This window comes from Nesoenas mayeri (genome assembly GCF_963082525.1).
Source record: "Nesoenas mayeri genome assembly, contig: SCAFFOLD_97, whole genome shotgun sequence".
Classification (NCBI taxonomy): domain Eukaryota; kingdom Metazoa; phylum Chordata; class Aves; order Columbiformes; family Columbidae; genus Nesoenas; species Nesoenas mayeri.
The window spans coordinates 1-16131 of NW_027660023.1; the positions used below are offsets into that span (position 1 = coordinate 1).

General features: G+C 60.8%; 2 protein-coding genes across 2 annotated transcripts in view; one reads left to right on the forward strand and one right to left on the reverse strand.

The window, feature by feature from the left end:
• Positions 1–680: 680 nt before the first annotated feature.
• On the forward strand, positions 681–10801 carry VAMP2 (vesicle associated membrane protein 2). Its single transcript, XM_080364483.1, has 7 exons — positions 681–846; positions 1976–1995; positions 3458–3581; positions 5075–5233; positions 8464–8515; positions 9261–9649; positions 9694–10801. The coding sequence occupies exons 1-6, from the start codon at positions 808–810 to the stop codon at positions 9275–9277; spliced, it is 411 nt and encodes a 136-aa protein (XP_080220609.1). The 5' UTR covers positions 681–807; the 3' UTR covers positions 9278–9649; positions 9694–10801.
• Positions 10802–11736: 935 nt separating this feature from the next.
• LOC308052402 (multifunctional procollagen lysine hydroxylase and glycosyltransferase LH3-like) overlaps positions 11737–16131 on the reverse strand; it is a gene marked incomplete at its 5' end in the record, with an annotated part of 28391 nt that continues 23996 nt past the window's right edge. The window contains 3 exon segments of the mRNA XM_080364482.1: positions 11737–13122; positions 14589–14711; positions 15185–15301. Coding sequence (XP_080220608.1) covers positions 12967–13122; positions 14589–14711; positions 15185–15301 — 396 coding nt within the window. The 3' untranslated portion in view covers positions 11737–12966.

Consider the following 16131-nt stretch of genomic DNA (forward strand, 5'->3'; position numbering starts at 1 on the left):
GGAAGCTAAGCAGGGTCGGGCCGGTCAGTACTTGGATGGGAGACCTTGGAAATACCAAGTGCTGGAGGCTGAGACATCACTGGGGAATTTACATATACATATATATATATATATATATATATGGACTGGATGAGCTTTTGGGGTCCCTTCTAACCCTGCCACTCTGTGTCATTCTATGTGTCACCCCCGCAGTGTCCCCCCCGCTGTCCACCGAGTTGCTGCTCATGGCGTCGGTGCTTGGCTGCAGGAGGAGGCGCTCTGAGCACCACAAGGGGGCGCTGGAGGGTTTGGGGACCCTCCCCGAACCCCTTGGGGGTCCCCAAATTCCCCCCATGCCCCTAAACCCCCGTTTTACCCCGCGCGGGCGGCGCGAAATTAAAGGTTTTGGCGGGGAAACCGCTTGTGTTTGGGCGCCTGAAGGGGGCCGTGGCTCCGCCCACATTGCAAATGAGCGCCGCGGGGCAGGATGGGAGTGCGGGGAGCGGGGAAGAAAGGGTGGGGGCGCTGGGTGGGGAGGGGGTAGCGCGGTGCGGGGTGGGGGGAGGGGGTGGGGGGGGGAGTGTGGGGGTGTCGTGGGGGGGTGGGGGGAGGGGTAGGTGGGTGTCGCCGTGACGTCAGTGGCGGTCTCGCAGCGTCACCCCCGTTAATTGCGCTGAATTACGTATCGTCAGTGCGGTACATCCTGACCTGCCCGCCCTTGCGCGGGCAGCGCGTGATGAGCCCTGCGTGATGACGTACTGATTACGTCACGGGAGGGGACGCGCGGGGATTCGTGCAACAAACCCGCGACGTCACCCGGAGACTCTGATGGCGCTCGCGAGGGGGCAGGACGGGATTGCCGCTTGGGTAGGTCATGTGATGAAGGACACGCCTACTGTGGGCGTGGTTAGTCGTGTCACCGTGATAGGGAGGCGGGGCTGTTGCGTCCCCGTGGTGGGTAAATACGCAACACGTTTTGATTTTGGGGTGAAAATGGAAAGAAACGGGAGAAAAATCGTGATTGACTCAAAAACACAACAATTAAGATCAAATTATAACCCCCCGAGTGCCCCATAGATCCCCCCCCGCCCTATAGAAACCCCTGACCCATAGATCTCACTCCTATAGGACCTCTGACCTATAGACCCCCACCCTGTGCCCCACAGACCCCTCCACCCATAGACTCCCCCACCCCCACATGTGCCCCATAGACCCCCTTGTACCCCCTATACCCCCACCTCATAGACCCCCCTGACCTATAGAAACCCCCCTGTGCCCCCATAGACCCCCTTGCACCCCCTATATACCCCCACCCATAGGACCCCTCTGACCCATAGAAACCCCCCTGTGCCCATAGACCCCCCCCACCCATAGACCCCCCCACCCCATAGACCCCCCTGACCCACAGAAACCCCCCTTGCCCCACAGACCCCCCCACCCATAGACTCCCCACCCCCCATATGCCCCATAGACCCCCTTGTACCCCCTATAACCCCCACCCCATAGACCCCCCTGACCTATAGAAAACCCCCCTGTGCCCCATAGACCCCCTTGCACCCCCTATACCCCCCACCCATAACCCCTCTGACCCATAGAAACCCCCCGTGCCCCATAGACCCCCCTGTGCCCCATAGACCCCCAACCCCATAGACCCCCCCCACCCATAGACCCCTCTCACCCCTCCCGTGTGCCCCATAGACCCCCTTGTACCCCCCACCCCATAGGACCCCCCTGACCCATAGAAACCCCCCTGTGCCCCATAGACTCCCCCACCCATACACCCCTTTCACCCCCCCCCGCCCCACAGACCCCCCTCCCCACCCCCATAAACCCCTATAGACCCCTATAGACACACCCCCCCCAACTCTTCCCATTCCCCCCCCCATTTTTCCCATCCCCCCCTTCCCCCCCCCTTTCCCCCCCCCTTCCCGGTACCCGGATGTTGGCCCCGCCCCCCCGCCGCCATTTTCCCGCCGCCATTTTCCCGCCGCCGCAGCGCCCGGAACAACCCGAGATGTGAGTGGGACCGGGACCCATAGACCCCCCATAGACCCCTATAGACCCCCATAGACCCCCATAGACCCCCATAGACCCCCAACCCCCCCTGACCCCCACACCCTCCCCTCTTTCCCCTCCCCCCATTTCCCTCCCCCCTCCCCCCAAAGTGGGATCAACCCCCCCTCCCCCCACCCCCTTTTTTCCCCTCCCACCCCCCCCGTGTCTATTTTAGGGGATGGGGGGAGGGGTGGGAAAATTATGGCCCCGCCCCCACCCAGGTGGCCCCGCCCCCCGATGGGGAGGGAGCGCCCCTCCCCCTATATGGGGGGGATGGGGGGGGGAGGGGACACGCTGGACGCCTGGGTCCCATCCCGGACGCCTGGGTCCCCTCCTGGACACCTGGGTCCCTGTGGTGGGGAATGGGCAGCCCCGGATGCCTGGGTCCCCTCCCGGATGCCTGGGTCCCATCTTGGAGCGCCTGGGTCCCCTATGATGGGGAATGGGCAACCCTGGACACCTGGGTCCCTTCCCGGACGCCTGGGTCCCCTATGATGGGGGAGGGGCAACCCTGGACGCCTGGGTCCCATCCCGGACGCCCTGGGTCCCCTATGATGGGGGATGGGCAATCCCGGACGCCTGGGTCCCATCCCGGACGCCTGGGTCCCCTATGATGGGGGATGGGCAGCCCCGGATGCCTGGGTCCCCCTCCTGGACACCTAGGTCCCCTATGATGGGGGATGGGCAGCCCCGGACGCCTGGGTCCCAGCCTGGATGCCTGGGTCCCCTATGATGGGGGAGGGGCAGCCCCGGACGCCTGGGTCCCATCCCGGACGCCTGGGTCCTCTATGATGGGGGATGGGCATCTCTGGATGCCTGGGTCCCCTCCGGACGCCTGGGTCCCCTATGATGGGAGATGGGCAGCCCCGGACGCCTGGGTCTCATCCCGGACGCCTGGGTCCCCTATGATGGGGGAGAGGCAGCCCCCGGACACCTGGGTCCCATCCCGGACGCCTGGGTCCCATCCCGGACGCCTGGGTCCTCTCCCAGACGCCTGGGTCCCCTATGATGGGGAATGGGCAACCCCGGACGCCTGGGTCCCCTCCCGGATGCCTGGGTCCCATCCTGGACACTGGGTCCCCTATAATGGGGGATGGGCAGCCCCGGACGCCTGGGTCCCCTATGATGGGGGAGGGGCAGCCCCCGGACGCGTGGGGTCCCCTATAATGGGGGACGGGCAGCCCCGGACGCCTGGGTCCCCTCCCGGACACCTGGGTCCCCTATGATAGGGGATGAACAGCCCCGGACGCCTGGGTCCCATCCCGGACGCCTGGGTCCCATCCCGGATGCCTGGGTCCCCTATGATGGGGGATGAACAGTCCGGACGCCTGGGTCCCCCTCCCGGATGCCTGGGTCCGTTATGATGGGGAGGGGGCAGCTGTTGCCTCATTGACCTCTGACCTTTGACCTTTGCCTCCCCCAGGTCGGCCCCCTCCGCCCCCAATGCCCCTCCCCCCGCCGGAGGAGAAGGGGGGGGTCCCCCCGCCCCTCCCCCCAACCTCACCAGCAACCGGCGGCTCCAGCAAACCCAGGCCCAAGTGGATGAGGTCAGAGGGGTGGGCGTGGTCAAGGGGGGTGGGCGTGGCCTCGTGGGCGGGGCTTGGGGTGGTGTGGCCAAGTGTGGGCGGGGCCAAGGGGTCATTCATGGACCTATTGGGGGGGGTGCGGATGCTCCAGGTTCATTAGGGGTGAGTCTGGGGGGGGCGTGGCCACGTGGTGGGCGGGGCCCAATGGCGTGGCTTGGGGTGGGCGGAGTTAATTTGGGGGCGAGGCCAATTGCTGCAGGGGGGGGAGGTTCCAATGGCCAAGTGGATGAGGTCAGGGGGCGGGGCCAAAAGGGGGCATGGTCAAGGATGTGGGCGTGGACCAATGGGCGGGGCTTGGGGTGGGCGGAGTTAATTTAGGGGCGGGGCCAATTGCTGGAGGGGGGAGGTTCCAATGGCCAAGTGGATGAGGTCAGGGGGCGGGGCCAAAGGGGGCGGGGCCCAAAGTTGCGTGGACCAATGGGCGGGGCTTGAGGTGGGTGTGGCCAATGGGCGGGCGGGGCCAAGGGGTCATTCATGGACCTGTTGGGGGGGGTGCGGATGCCCCAGGTTCATTAGGGGTGAGTCTGGGGGGCGTGGCCACGGGGTGGGCGTGGCCACATGATGGGCGGGCCCAATAGGCGGGGCTTGGAGTGGCAGGAGTTGATTTGGGGGCGGGGCCAATTGCTGGAGGGGGGGAGGTTCCAATGGCCAAGTGGATGCGGTCAGGGGGCGGGGCCAAAAGGAGGCGTGGTCGGGGATGTGGGCGTGGACCAATGGGCGTGGCTTGGGGTGGGCGGAGTTAATTTGGGGGCGGAGCCAAGGGGTCATTGCTGGAGGGGAGTGGAGGTTCTGATGCCCAAGTGGATGAGGTCAGGGGGCGGGGCCAAAGGGGCGGGGGCCAAAAGGGGCGTGGACCAATGGGCGGGGCTTTGGAGGGTGTGGCCAATGTGTGGGCGGGGCCAAGGGGTCATTCATGGACCTATTGGGGGGGGTGCGGATGCTCCAGGTTCATTAGGGGTGAGTCTGGGGGGCGTGGCCATTGTGTGGGCGGAGTTACAGGGGGGTATTACTAACCATATCATAGGGGTGGATGGTCCCGGACGCCTGGGTCCCTCATACCCCTCACCCTCCCCATGACCCCCACCCCCCATGACCCCTTGACCCCCCCATGACCCTTGACCCCCAGGTGACCCCCTATATATGTGGAGGCTCCCGGACGCCTGGGTCCTTTATGACCCCCTGTGACCCCCCATAACCTTTACCCCCCTTGACCTCTGACCCCACCATGACCTCTGACCCCTTCCCCGTGACCTTTGACCCCCAGGTCACCCCCTATATATGTGGGCGGAGCTACAGCCCTCATTACTGACCCTGTAGTGGGGTGGAGGCTCCCGGACGCCTGGGTCCTTTATGACCCCCCATCCCCCCTGGTGACCCCCCATAACCTTTACCCCCCATGACCTCTGACCCCACATGACCTCTGACCTCTTCCCCGTGACCTTTGACCCCTGTAGGTGGTGGACATCATGCGGGTGAACGTGGACAAGGTGCTGGAGCGGGACCAGAAGCTGTCGGAGCTGGACGACCGGGCGGACGCGCTGCAGGCCGGGGCCTCCCAGTTCGAGACCAGCGCCGCCAAGCTCAAGCGCAAGTACTGGTGGAAGAACCTCAAGGTGGGGACGGAACGCCAAGAAACACAACGAAAACACCAAAAAATACCCCCAAAACGCCCCAAAATACCCCCAGAACACCCCAAAATACCCCCAGAATGCCCCAAAATACCCCAAAACGCCCCAAAATGCCCCCAAAACACCCCAAAGTACCCCCAAAACACTCCAAAATGCCCAGAAATGAGCCCAAAATGAGCCTCGGGCGCCCTCTGGATACCAAAAATAGGCTCAAAATGGGCTCAAAACCACCCAAAAAGGCCCTAAAACCACCCAAAATATTCCCCAAACCACCAAAAATAGACCCTAAATAGGCCCAAAACCACCAAAAATAGACCCAAAATAGGCCCAGAACTACCCAAAATAGGATCAAAATAGGCCCAAACTCACCCAAAATAGGCACAAAATAGACACAAAACACCCAAAATAGCCCTAAAATGACCCAAAATGCCCTCAAAACGCACCCAAAATAGCCCTAAACCCACCCAAAATAGCCCTAAAATGACCCAAAATGGGCCCAAAACCCACCCAAAATAGCCCCAGAACAACCAAATAGGCACAAAATAGACCCAAAACCACCCAAAATATCCCCAAACCACCCAAAATAGGACCAAAATAGTCCCCAAACCCACCCAAAATAGGCCCCAAACCACTGTAAATAGACCCAAAACCACCCAAAATAGGCCCTAAAATGACCCAAAATAGCCCCATTTCGAGACCAGCGCCGCCAAGCTCAAGCGCAAGTGCTGGTGAAGAACCTCAAGGTGGGACGGAACGCCAAGAAACACAACGAAACGCCACAAAATGCACCCAAAACGCCCCAAAATACCCCCAGAACGCCCCAAAATGCCCCCAAAACACCCCAAAATGCCCAGAAATGAGCCCAATATACCCCAAAATGAGACTTGGGTGCCTCTGGATACCCTAAAGAGGCCCAAAATGGGCTCAAAACCACCCAAAATAGGCCCAAACCCACCAAAATAGGCATAAACCCACCCAAAATAGGTCCCAAAACATGCAAAATGGGACCAAAATAGGCCCAAACCACCCAAAATAGCCCTAAATGACCCAAAATGGCCCCAAAACAACCAAAATAGACCCAAAACCACCCAAAATAGGCACAAAATAGCCCCAAAACCCACTAAAAATAGGCCCCAAAACACCCAAAATAGCCCTAAAATGATCCAAAATGGCCCCAAAACCCACCCAAAATAGCCCTAAACCCACCCAAAATAGCCCTAAAATGACCCTAAATGGGCCCAAATCCACCCAAAATAGGCACAAAACCGCCCAAAATAGCCCTAAAATGACCCAAAATGGCCCCAAACCACCCAAAATTGCCCTAAATGACCCAAAATGGACCCAAAACCACCCAAAATAGGCACAAAATAGGCCCAAAACCACCCAAAATAGGCCCCAAAACACCCAAAATAGCCCTAAAATGACACAAAATGGCCCCAAAACCACCCAAAATAGCCCTAAACCCACCAAAATGGCCCCTAAAATGACCCAAAATGGCCCCAAAACAACCAAATTAGACCCAAACCCACCCAAAATAGGCACAAAATAGGCCCAAACCCACCCAAAATAGGCCCCAAAACACCCAAAATGGCCCTAAAATAACCCAAAATGGCCCCAAAACCACCCAAAATGGGCCCAAGACCCACCCAAAATAGCCCCAAAGACAACAAAAATAGACCCAAAACCACTCAAAATAGACCCAAAACCACCCAAACTAGACCCAAGACCACCCAAAATGGGCCCAAAACCACCCAAAATAGGCACAAAATAGCCCCAAAACAACCAAAATAGGCCCAAAATAGCCCCAAACCCACCCAAAATAGGCCTAAAATGACTCAAAATAGCCCCAAACCCACCAAAATAGCCCTAAACCCACCCAAAATAGCCCTAAAATGACCCAAATTGGCCCAAAACCACCCAAAATAGACCCAAAACCACCCAAAATAGGCCCAGACTCACCCAAAATGGGCACAAAATAAGCCCCCAAACACCCAAAATAGGCCCAAAATAGCCCCAAACCCACCCAAAATAGCCCCAAAGACAACAAAAATAGACCCAAAACGACCCAAAATAGGCACAAAATAGACCCAAACCCACCCAAAATAGACCCCAAACCACCCAAAATAGGCCTAAAACGACCCAAAATGGCCCCAAAACCCACTCAAAATAGCCCTAAACCCACCCAAAATAGCCCTAAAATGACCCAAAAATGGCCCCAAAACAACCAAATTAGACCAAACCCACCCAAAATAGGCACAAAATAGGCCCAAACCCACCCAAATAGGCCCCACAAACACCCAAAATGGCCCTAAAATAACCCAAAATGGCCCCAAAACCACCCAAAATGGGCCCAAGACCCACCCAAAATAGCCCCAAAGACAACAAAAATAGACCCAAAACCACCCAAAATAGACCCAAAACCACCCAAAATAGGCCCCAAACCACCCAAAATGGGCCCAAAACCACCCAAAATAGGCACAAAATAGCCCCAAACCCACTAAAAATAGGCCCAAAAACACCCAAATTAGCCCTAAAATGATCCAAATGGCCCCAAAATGACCCAAAATGGCCCCAAGACCCACCCAAAATAGCCCCAAAACCAACAAAATAGGCCAAATAACACCCAAAATAGGCCAAATAACACCCAAAAAGGCCCCAAAATGACCCAAAATAGCCCCAAACCCACCCAAAACAGCCCTAAAATGACCCAAAACAGCCCTAAAATGACCCAAAATAGCCCAGTTTGACCCAGTGACCCCCAAGTTCAAGTTCAAATGCTGGGGGAAGAACCTCAAGGTGGGGCAGAAACCCCCCAAAAAACACCCCAAAATACCCAAAATACCCCCAAAACGAGCCCAAAATGACCCTTGGGCACCTCTGGCTACCCCAAAACCCCCTAAAATGCCCCAAAATGCCCCCAAAATACCCCAAAATACACCCCAAAACTGCCCTAAAATGACCCAAATAGCCCCAGTTTGAACCCATGACCCCCAAGTTCAAGTTCAAGTGCTGGGGAAGAACCTCAAGGTGGGGCAGAAACCCCCAAAATACCCCAAAATACCCCCAAAACGAGCCCAAAATGACCCTTGGGCACCTCTGGATACCCCAAAACCTCCTAAAATGCCCCCAAAATGCCCCAAAATACCCCAAAATACACCCCAAAACTGCCCCCCCCCCAAATGACCTCAGGTGACCTCTGACCTTTGACCCCACAGATGATGATCATCCTGGGGGTGATTTGCGCCATCGTCCTCATCATCATTATCGGTGAGTTAATTAGGGTGTTAATTAGGGTGTTAGATATGTTAATTAGGCATGTTGGTATGCTAATTGGTATGCTAATGAGGTGCTATGCTAACGAGGGGGCGGGCATAATGTGTTAGAGATTTGGGCTTACAATGGGGGTTAATGAGGGGGGTGTATGCAAATGAGCGGGGTGGACACACTAATTAGACTGTGAATATGCTAATTAGGGGTGTGACATACTAATGAGGCATGCTAATTAACTCAGCTAATAGGGATGAATGGGGCATGTAAATGGTGGGTGAATATGCAATTAGGCGCTAATATATGCAAATAAGGGGTGGGGTATTAATTAGGGTGGGTGGGCTAAATAATATCCTAATTAACATATGCTAATTAGAGGTGGGTGGGCTAAATAATATCCTAATTAGCTAATTAGGAATGTCCTAATTAGCATATGCAAATTAACTGCACCCATAGGGAATAGGGGGAGATTAACTGCAGGGAAATGAATGGGCTCTGTATGCAAATGACAGGGGCGGGCCATGCAAATAACTGGGCGTGGCTTGTAGGGAAAGACATGTGACTTGGGGTGGGCGTGACTTAGCGCTGCATGCAAATGAGGGGGCGTGGCCAACCGCCAGATTGACCTTCCTTAAAGGCGCGCGGCCCCTTTAAGGGATGGGGCGCGTCTTAGAGAGGAAGGGGGCGTGGTCCCCTCTAAGCCACGCCCCCCTCCCTTAACTCCACCCCCTTTCTCTCTCCCCAGTGTATTTCAGCACCTAACGCCGCCGGCCCCGCCCACCGGCCCCCGCCCATGGGCGTGGCCAACCCCGCCCACTCCACCCCCCCTCCTCCCCCCCCCCCTCAGGGACCCTCTTTGCACCCCAATATCCCCCCCTGGGGACCCCAAAACCTCCCCCCCCCCCCCCACCCCCTTAAACCCCGCCTCTTAAGCCACGCCCTTTTAAGCCCCGCCCACTCAATGTGCCCCCCCCCAATTAACCCCCATACCCCAATATCCCCCCCCCGCTTTTGCACCTCAAATAACCCCCCCCCCCTTATAATTAGGGGTTCACCCCCCAAATTGGTGTTGCCCCCTTAAATAGGTGTGTGTGTCCCCCCTCAAAATTGGGGTGTCCCCCCTTTAAATTTGGGGTGACCCTCCCTTTAAATTTGGGGTGTCCCCCTTTAAATTTGAGGGTGACTCCCCCCCAATATGTTCCCCCCCCTGAGATGAAGATTTGGGGGTGTCCACAGCCCAGAGCACCCCAAAAATTGGGGGGGGAGGGGTGGGGATCACACCCCCCCAACCCCCCCCATGGAGGGAATTTGGGGTCACCCTGGCTACCCAACACCCCCAAAAAAGTGTGTGTGTGGGGGGGGGTCCCCCAAAATGTGGGGTCACCCCAAGAAGTGGATCCATAGCATGTGCCCCCCCCCAAATGATTTTGGGGTTTGTGTCTCCTCCCTAAATCTGAGCACAATATTTTGGGGGCCCCCCCCTTTATTTTTGGGGGGGTCTCTGAGATTTTGGGGTCCCCCCCATTGAAATAATTTGGGGGTTCTTGCCCCTCCCCCCCCCAATTGCATTCCAGGGGCCGCCCCAAGACATTCCAGCCCTGTTTCCCCCCCCCCCCCCAAATTTTTGGGGTGCACCCCCCTAAATCACTGCCGCAGCGTGGGGGGGTCCCCCAAATTATAGGGGGGGGTCCCCAAATTGGGGGGGACCCCAAAACTCCCGGGGGACCCCAAAATTATGGGGGGGACAGCAGGAAATGTTGGGGGGTGGATGTGAAATGGGGGGGGGGTCCCCAAAATTAAGGGGGGGTTCCCAAAACCTGGGGGGGACCCCAAAATAAGGGGGGGGACCCCAAAGATGTGAGGCTGCCTCAAAACGGATGGGGGACCCCAAAATTATTGAGGGGGGCCCCCAGATTTTGAGGGAGGGGTCCCTAAAATTTGGGGGGTTCATGGTTTGGGGGGACCCCTAAAAATGGGGGGGAACCCCTAAAAAATGGGGGGAACCCAAGGGATAGAGGGGGGGGTCCCCAAATTTAAGGAGGTGCCAGAGGTTGGGGGGGGGGGGGGGTCCCCAAAATCATCCCCCCCCCCCCCCAAAGTGGATATTTCACCCCAAATTGAGGGGGGAGCCCCAAAATTTGGGGATGCAGTGGGGGGGTCCCCAAAAATGGGAGATTCCTTGTTATGTTCCTTGGGGGGGGTTTTGGGGTCCCCCCCATATGTGTGTCCTGGGGGGGGTTCCTCAAAATCCCCTCCCCCATTTTTGGGGACCCCCCCCCCCCCCATCAGGAGGAATTGGGGGGGGTGGGTTGGGGGGGGGGGGGCGGGGTGTCACTGCCGCCCCTCCCCCCATTTTTTGGGGGGGTCCCCATTCCCCTCCCCCCACCCACCGTGACCCCCCCCCCCACGGTGGGTTTTGGGGACCCCTCGGGGTTTTTGGGGGGGGGGGCCCCAAATCCTGGTGTGAATCGTGTATTATAATGAGATTAATAAAGTCGGTGTCTGTGAGGGGGGGGGGTGGATTTTTTTTGGGGGGGGGGGGACACCCCGAAAATGGGGGGGGACCCCAAATATGGGGGGGGGGGGGGGGGGGGGTGGTGAACTAAGGGGGACCCTGAGATTTGGGGGGAGCCTAAAATGGGGGGGGGGATGCCCTAAAAGGGGTTGGGGGGGGTTGAGGTTGGGGGGGGGGGGGACACCCCAAAAATTGGGGGGACCCAAAATTGGGGGGGGACCCCAAAATTGGGAGGGACCCCAAAAGTGGGGGAGTATTGGGGGGGGGGAACCTTGAAAGTGGGGGGGGGAACACACCCTGAGATTGTGGGTGACACCCCCAAAATTGGGGGGGGACCCTGAAATGGAGGGGGGGGGGGGGTAATGAAATTGGGGGGGGGGCACCAAAAATGGGAGGGACCCTGAGATTTTGGGGTGACACCCCCAAAATTTGGGGGGGGACCCAATATTGGGGGGGGGGGGGGGGACCCTATAGTGGGGGGGAACCCTAAGATTTTGGGGTGACACCCCCAAAATTGGGGGGGACCCTATATTGGGTGAGGGGGAACCCCAAAACTGGGGTGGGGGGGGGGGGGGGTGATGTCACATGAGGGGGGGAAGGGTCAAGAAATGACGTCATAAATCGGAGGTGGGTGGGGGGGCAATAGTTTAATGAGCCAATGGGAGCGCGGGCTGCGTGATGACCCCGCCCACCCCCCCGCCCGTGACGTCAGCGATGTCCTGGGTGTCCCCAAGGTCCCTGGGGTGTCCCCAGTGTCCCTCAGGGGTCCAGGAGGGTGACGAGGACACAGTGGGTGTTTGGGGGGGTCAGCACCCCAATATTCCGGGTGTCCCCAATGTCCCGGGTGTCCCCGATGTCCCCAAGGTCCGAGGTGTCCCCAGGAGGTCTGGGGTGTCCCCAATGTCCCGGGGGTGTCCCCATTGTCCCCAAGGTCCCGGGGTGTCCCTCAGGGGTCCAGGAGGGTGACAAGAACATGACGGGTGCTTGGGGGGGGTTCAGGACCCCAGGTCCCCATTGTCCTGGGTGTCCCCATTGTCCCGGGTGTCCCCGATGTCCCCAAGGTCCGAGGTGTCCCCAGGAGGTCTGGGGTGTCCCCAATATCCCTGGGGTGTCCCCAATGTCCCCGAGGTGTCCCCATGTCCCTCAGGGGTCCAGGAGGGTGAGCAGGACGAGGCGGGTGCCCCCGGTTGGGGTTCAGGACCCCAGGTCCCCAATGTCCTGGGTGTCCCCATTGTCCTGGGTGTCCCCAATGTCCCGGGTGTCCCCGATGTCCCCAAGGTCCGAGGTGTCCCCAGGAGGTCTGGGGTGTCCCCAATGTCCCTGGGGTGTCCCTGGGGTGTCCCCAAGGTCCCGGGGTGTCCCTCAGGGGTCCAGGAGGGTGACAAGAACATGACGGGTGCTTGGGGGGGGTTCAGGACCCCAGGTCCCCATTGTCCTGGGTGTCCCCATTGTCCCGGGTGTCCCCGATGTCCCCAAGGTCCGAGGTGTCCCCAGGAGGTCTGGGGTGTCCCCAATATCCCTGGGGTGTCCCCAATGTCCCCGAGGTGTCCCCATGTCCCTCAGGGGTCCAGGAGGGTGAGCAGGACGAGGCGGGTGCCCCCGGTTGGGGTTCAGGACCCCAGGTCCCCATTGTCCTGGGTGTCCCCATTGTCCTGGGTGTCCCCAATGTCCCGGGTGTCCCCGATGTCCCCAAGGTCCGAGGTGTCCCCAGGAGGTCTGGGGTGTCCTCGATGTCCCTGGGGTGTCCCCATTGTCCCCAAGGTCCCGGGGTGTCCCTCAGGGGTCCAGGAGGGTGACAAGAACATGACGGGTGCTTGGGGGGGTCAGCACCCCAATGTCCCAGGTGTCTCCAATGTCCCCAAGGTCCGATGTGTCCCCAGGAGGTCCGGGGTGTCCCCAATGTCCCGGGGGTGTCCCCAATGTCCCGGGGCGTCCCTCAGGGGTCCAGGAGGGTGAGCAGCACGTGGCGGGTGCCCCCGGGGGGGCTCAGCACGGTCCGCGGGTGCGTCAGGCGCCCCGGGTGCAGCAGCGCCCAGCCCGGGGGGGGCGCCGGGACCCCGCAGTCGTACCGGGGGAAGCGCCACCCCCCGCCCTGCAGGGGGCGGGGCCTCCATCACACCAGTGCTCCCAGTGACCTCCCAGTGCTCCCAGTGACCTCCCAGTGCTCCCAGTGACCCCAGTGCTCCCAGTGCTCCCAGTGCCCCTCAGTGCTCCCAGTGACCTCCCAGTGCTCCCAGTGACCCCAGTGCTCCCAGTGCTCCCAGTGCCCCCCAGTGCTCCCAGTGACCTCCCAGTGCCCCTCAGTGCTCCCAGTGCTCCCAGTTACCTCCCAGTGCCCCCCCAGTGCTCCCAGTGCTCCCCAGTGCTCCCAGTGACCTCCCAGTGCCCCTCAGTGCTCCCAGTGCTCCCAGTTACCTCCTAGTGCCCCCCCAGTGCTCCCAGTGCTCCCAGTGCTCCCAGTGACCTCCCAGTGCCCCCAGTGACCTCCCAGTGCTCCCAGTGACCCCAGTGCTCCCAGTGCTCCCAGTGCCCCCCAGTGCTCCCAGTGTCCTCCCAGTGCTCCCAGTGCCCCCCAGTGCTCCCAGTTACCTTCCAGTGCCCCCCCAGTGCTCCCAGTGCTCCCAGTGACCTCCCAGTGCCCCTCAGTGCTCCCAGTGCTCCCAGTTACCTCCCAGTGCCCCCCCAGTGCTCCCAGTGCTCCCAGTTACCTCCCAGTGCTCCCAGTGCCCCCAGTGACCTCCCAGTGCCCCTCAGTGCTCCCAGTGCTCCCAGTGACCTCCCAGTGACCTCCCAGTGACCTCCCAGTTACCTCCCAGTTACCTCCCAGTAACCTCCCAGTGCTCCCAGTGTCCTCCCACTGCTCCCAGTAACCCCAGTTACCTCCCAGTGCCCCCAGTTACCTCCCAGTGCTCCCCGTGACCTCTCAGAGCTCTCAGTGCTCCCAGTGACCTCCCAGTGCGTCCCAGTGCTCCCAGTTCCCTCCCAGTTCCCTCCCAGTTCCCTCCCAGTCCCCCCCAGTCCCTCCCAGTCCATTCCAGTCCCCCCAGTCCCTCCAGTTCACCCCAGTCCCTCCCAGTCCCCTTAATCCCTCCCAGTTCCCTCCCAGTCCCACCCAGTGCATCCCAGTCTCCCCCAGTCCCTCCCAGTTCCCTCAATCCCCTTCAGTCCCTCCCAGTCCCCCCATTCCCCCCAGTCCATCCCAGTCCCCCCCAGTCCCCCCAGACCCACCCAGTCCCTCCCAGTCCATCCCAGTTCCCCCCAGTCCCTTCTATCTCCCCAGTCACCCCCAGTCCATCCCAGTCCATCCCAGTCCCTCCCAGACCCTCCCAGTTCCTTCCCAGTCCCTCCCAGTTCCCCCCAGTCCATTCCAGTCCCTCCCAGTCCCCCCAGTGCTCCCAGTCCCTCCCAGTCCCTCCCAGTCCCTCCCAGTTCCTCCCAGTCCATCCCACTCCCCCCAGTCCCCCCCATTCCCCCCCAGTCCCTCCAGTCCCCCCATTACTCCAGTCCATCCCATTCCCCCCAGTCCCCCCAGTCCCCCCAGTTTGTCCCCATTCCCACCTGGGGGGGGCTCAGGCTCAGGCTCAGACTGATCGTGGCCGCGGGTCCCGGGGCCGAAGGGGGCGGGGCCGGGGCCGGTGGGCGGGGCCCATACCGGATGACGTCACTCAGCACCGCCCGGCCCTAGGCGAGGGGGGGCGTGGCCATGATGGACACGCCCACATTAAACCCCACCCCTCCAGCAAGCCCTCCCCATTCCCTGGCCCCGCCTCTTCACCCCTCCCACCCCCACTTATTTAGCCACGCCCACCCATTGCCACGCCCCTTCCCAAAGCCCCGCCCCTCCCAGACCACGCCCCTTATTCCCATCCACCCCAAACCACGCCCCCTCCCCCAGAAGCCCCGCCCCATTTCCCAGAACCACCCCCTTCCCCACAACCCCCGCCCCTAGCCCCGCCCTCCCCTGACCCCGCCCCTCCAAGGCCACGCCCCTCCGAGGCCACACCCCTTATCCCAGCCAACCCCAAGCCACGCCCCCTCCGCAGAAGCCCCACCCCCATTTCCCACAGCCGCACCTCCAACCCCCTTCCCCAAGCCACGCCCCTTCCCCAAGCCCCTCCCCCTTAGCCCCGCCTCCTTCCCCAAGCCCCGCCCACCTTGGGCTGGTATCCGGGGAAGAACTTGCGGGTCACGGGGGTCAGGAACCGCCTCAGCGCCCCCAACCACACGGGCTCCAATCCCAGCGGCCCCAGCGCCACGGCCTGCGCCCCGCCCTGGGGGGTCCCAGCGTTGGGCCACCAGCCCGCCATTGGGCCACCAACCCGCCATTGGGCCACCAGCCCCGCCATTGGGCCACCAACCCGCCATTGGGCCACCAACCCCGCCATTGGGCCACCAGCCCACCATTGGGCCACCAACCCGCCATTGGGCCACCAACCCCACCATTGGGCCACCAACCCCGTCATTGGGCCACCAACCCATCATTGGACCACCAACCCACCATTGGGCCACCAGCCCGCCATTGGGCCACCAGCCCCGTCATTGGGCCACCAACCCGCCATTGGGCCACCAACCCCGTCATTGGGCCACCAGTCCCGCCATTGGGCCACCAACCCACCATTGGGCCATCAACCCTGCCATTGGGCCACCAACCCGCCATTGGGCCACCAACCCCGTCACTAGCCCATCAATGTTATCATTGGGCCACCAGCCCCGTCATTGGGCCACCAACCCCGTCACTGGCCCATCAATGTTATCATTGGGCCACCAACCCCATCATTGGGCCACCAACCCGTCATTGGGCCACCAACCCCATCATTGGGCCACCAACCCGCCATTGGGCCACCAACTCCCATCATTGGGCCACCAACCCATCATTGGGCCACCAACCCCGTCATTGGGCCACCAACCCGCCATTGGGCCACCAACCCCGCCATTGGGCCACCAAACCCGTCATTGGGCCACCAACCCCGTCATTGGGCCACCAACCCGCCATTGGGCCACCAGCCCCGCCATAGGGCCACCAACCCCGCCATTGGGCCACCAACCCGTCATTGGGCCAGCAGCCCGCCATTGGGCCACCAACCACGTCATTGGGCCACCA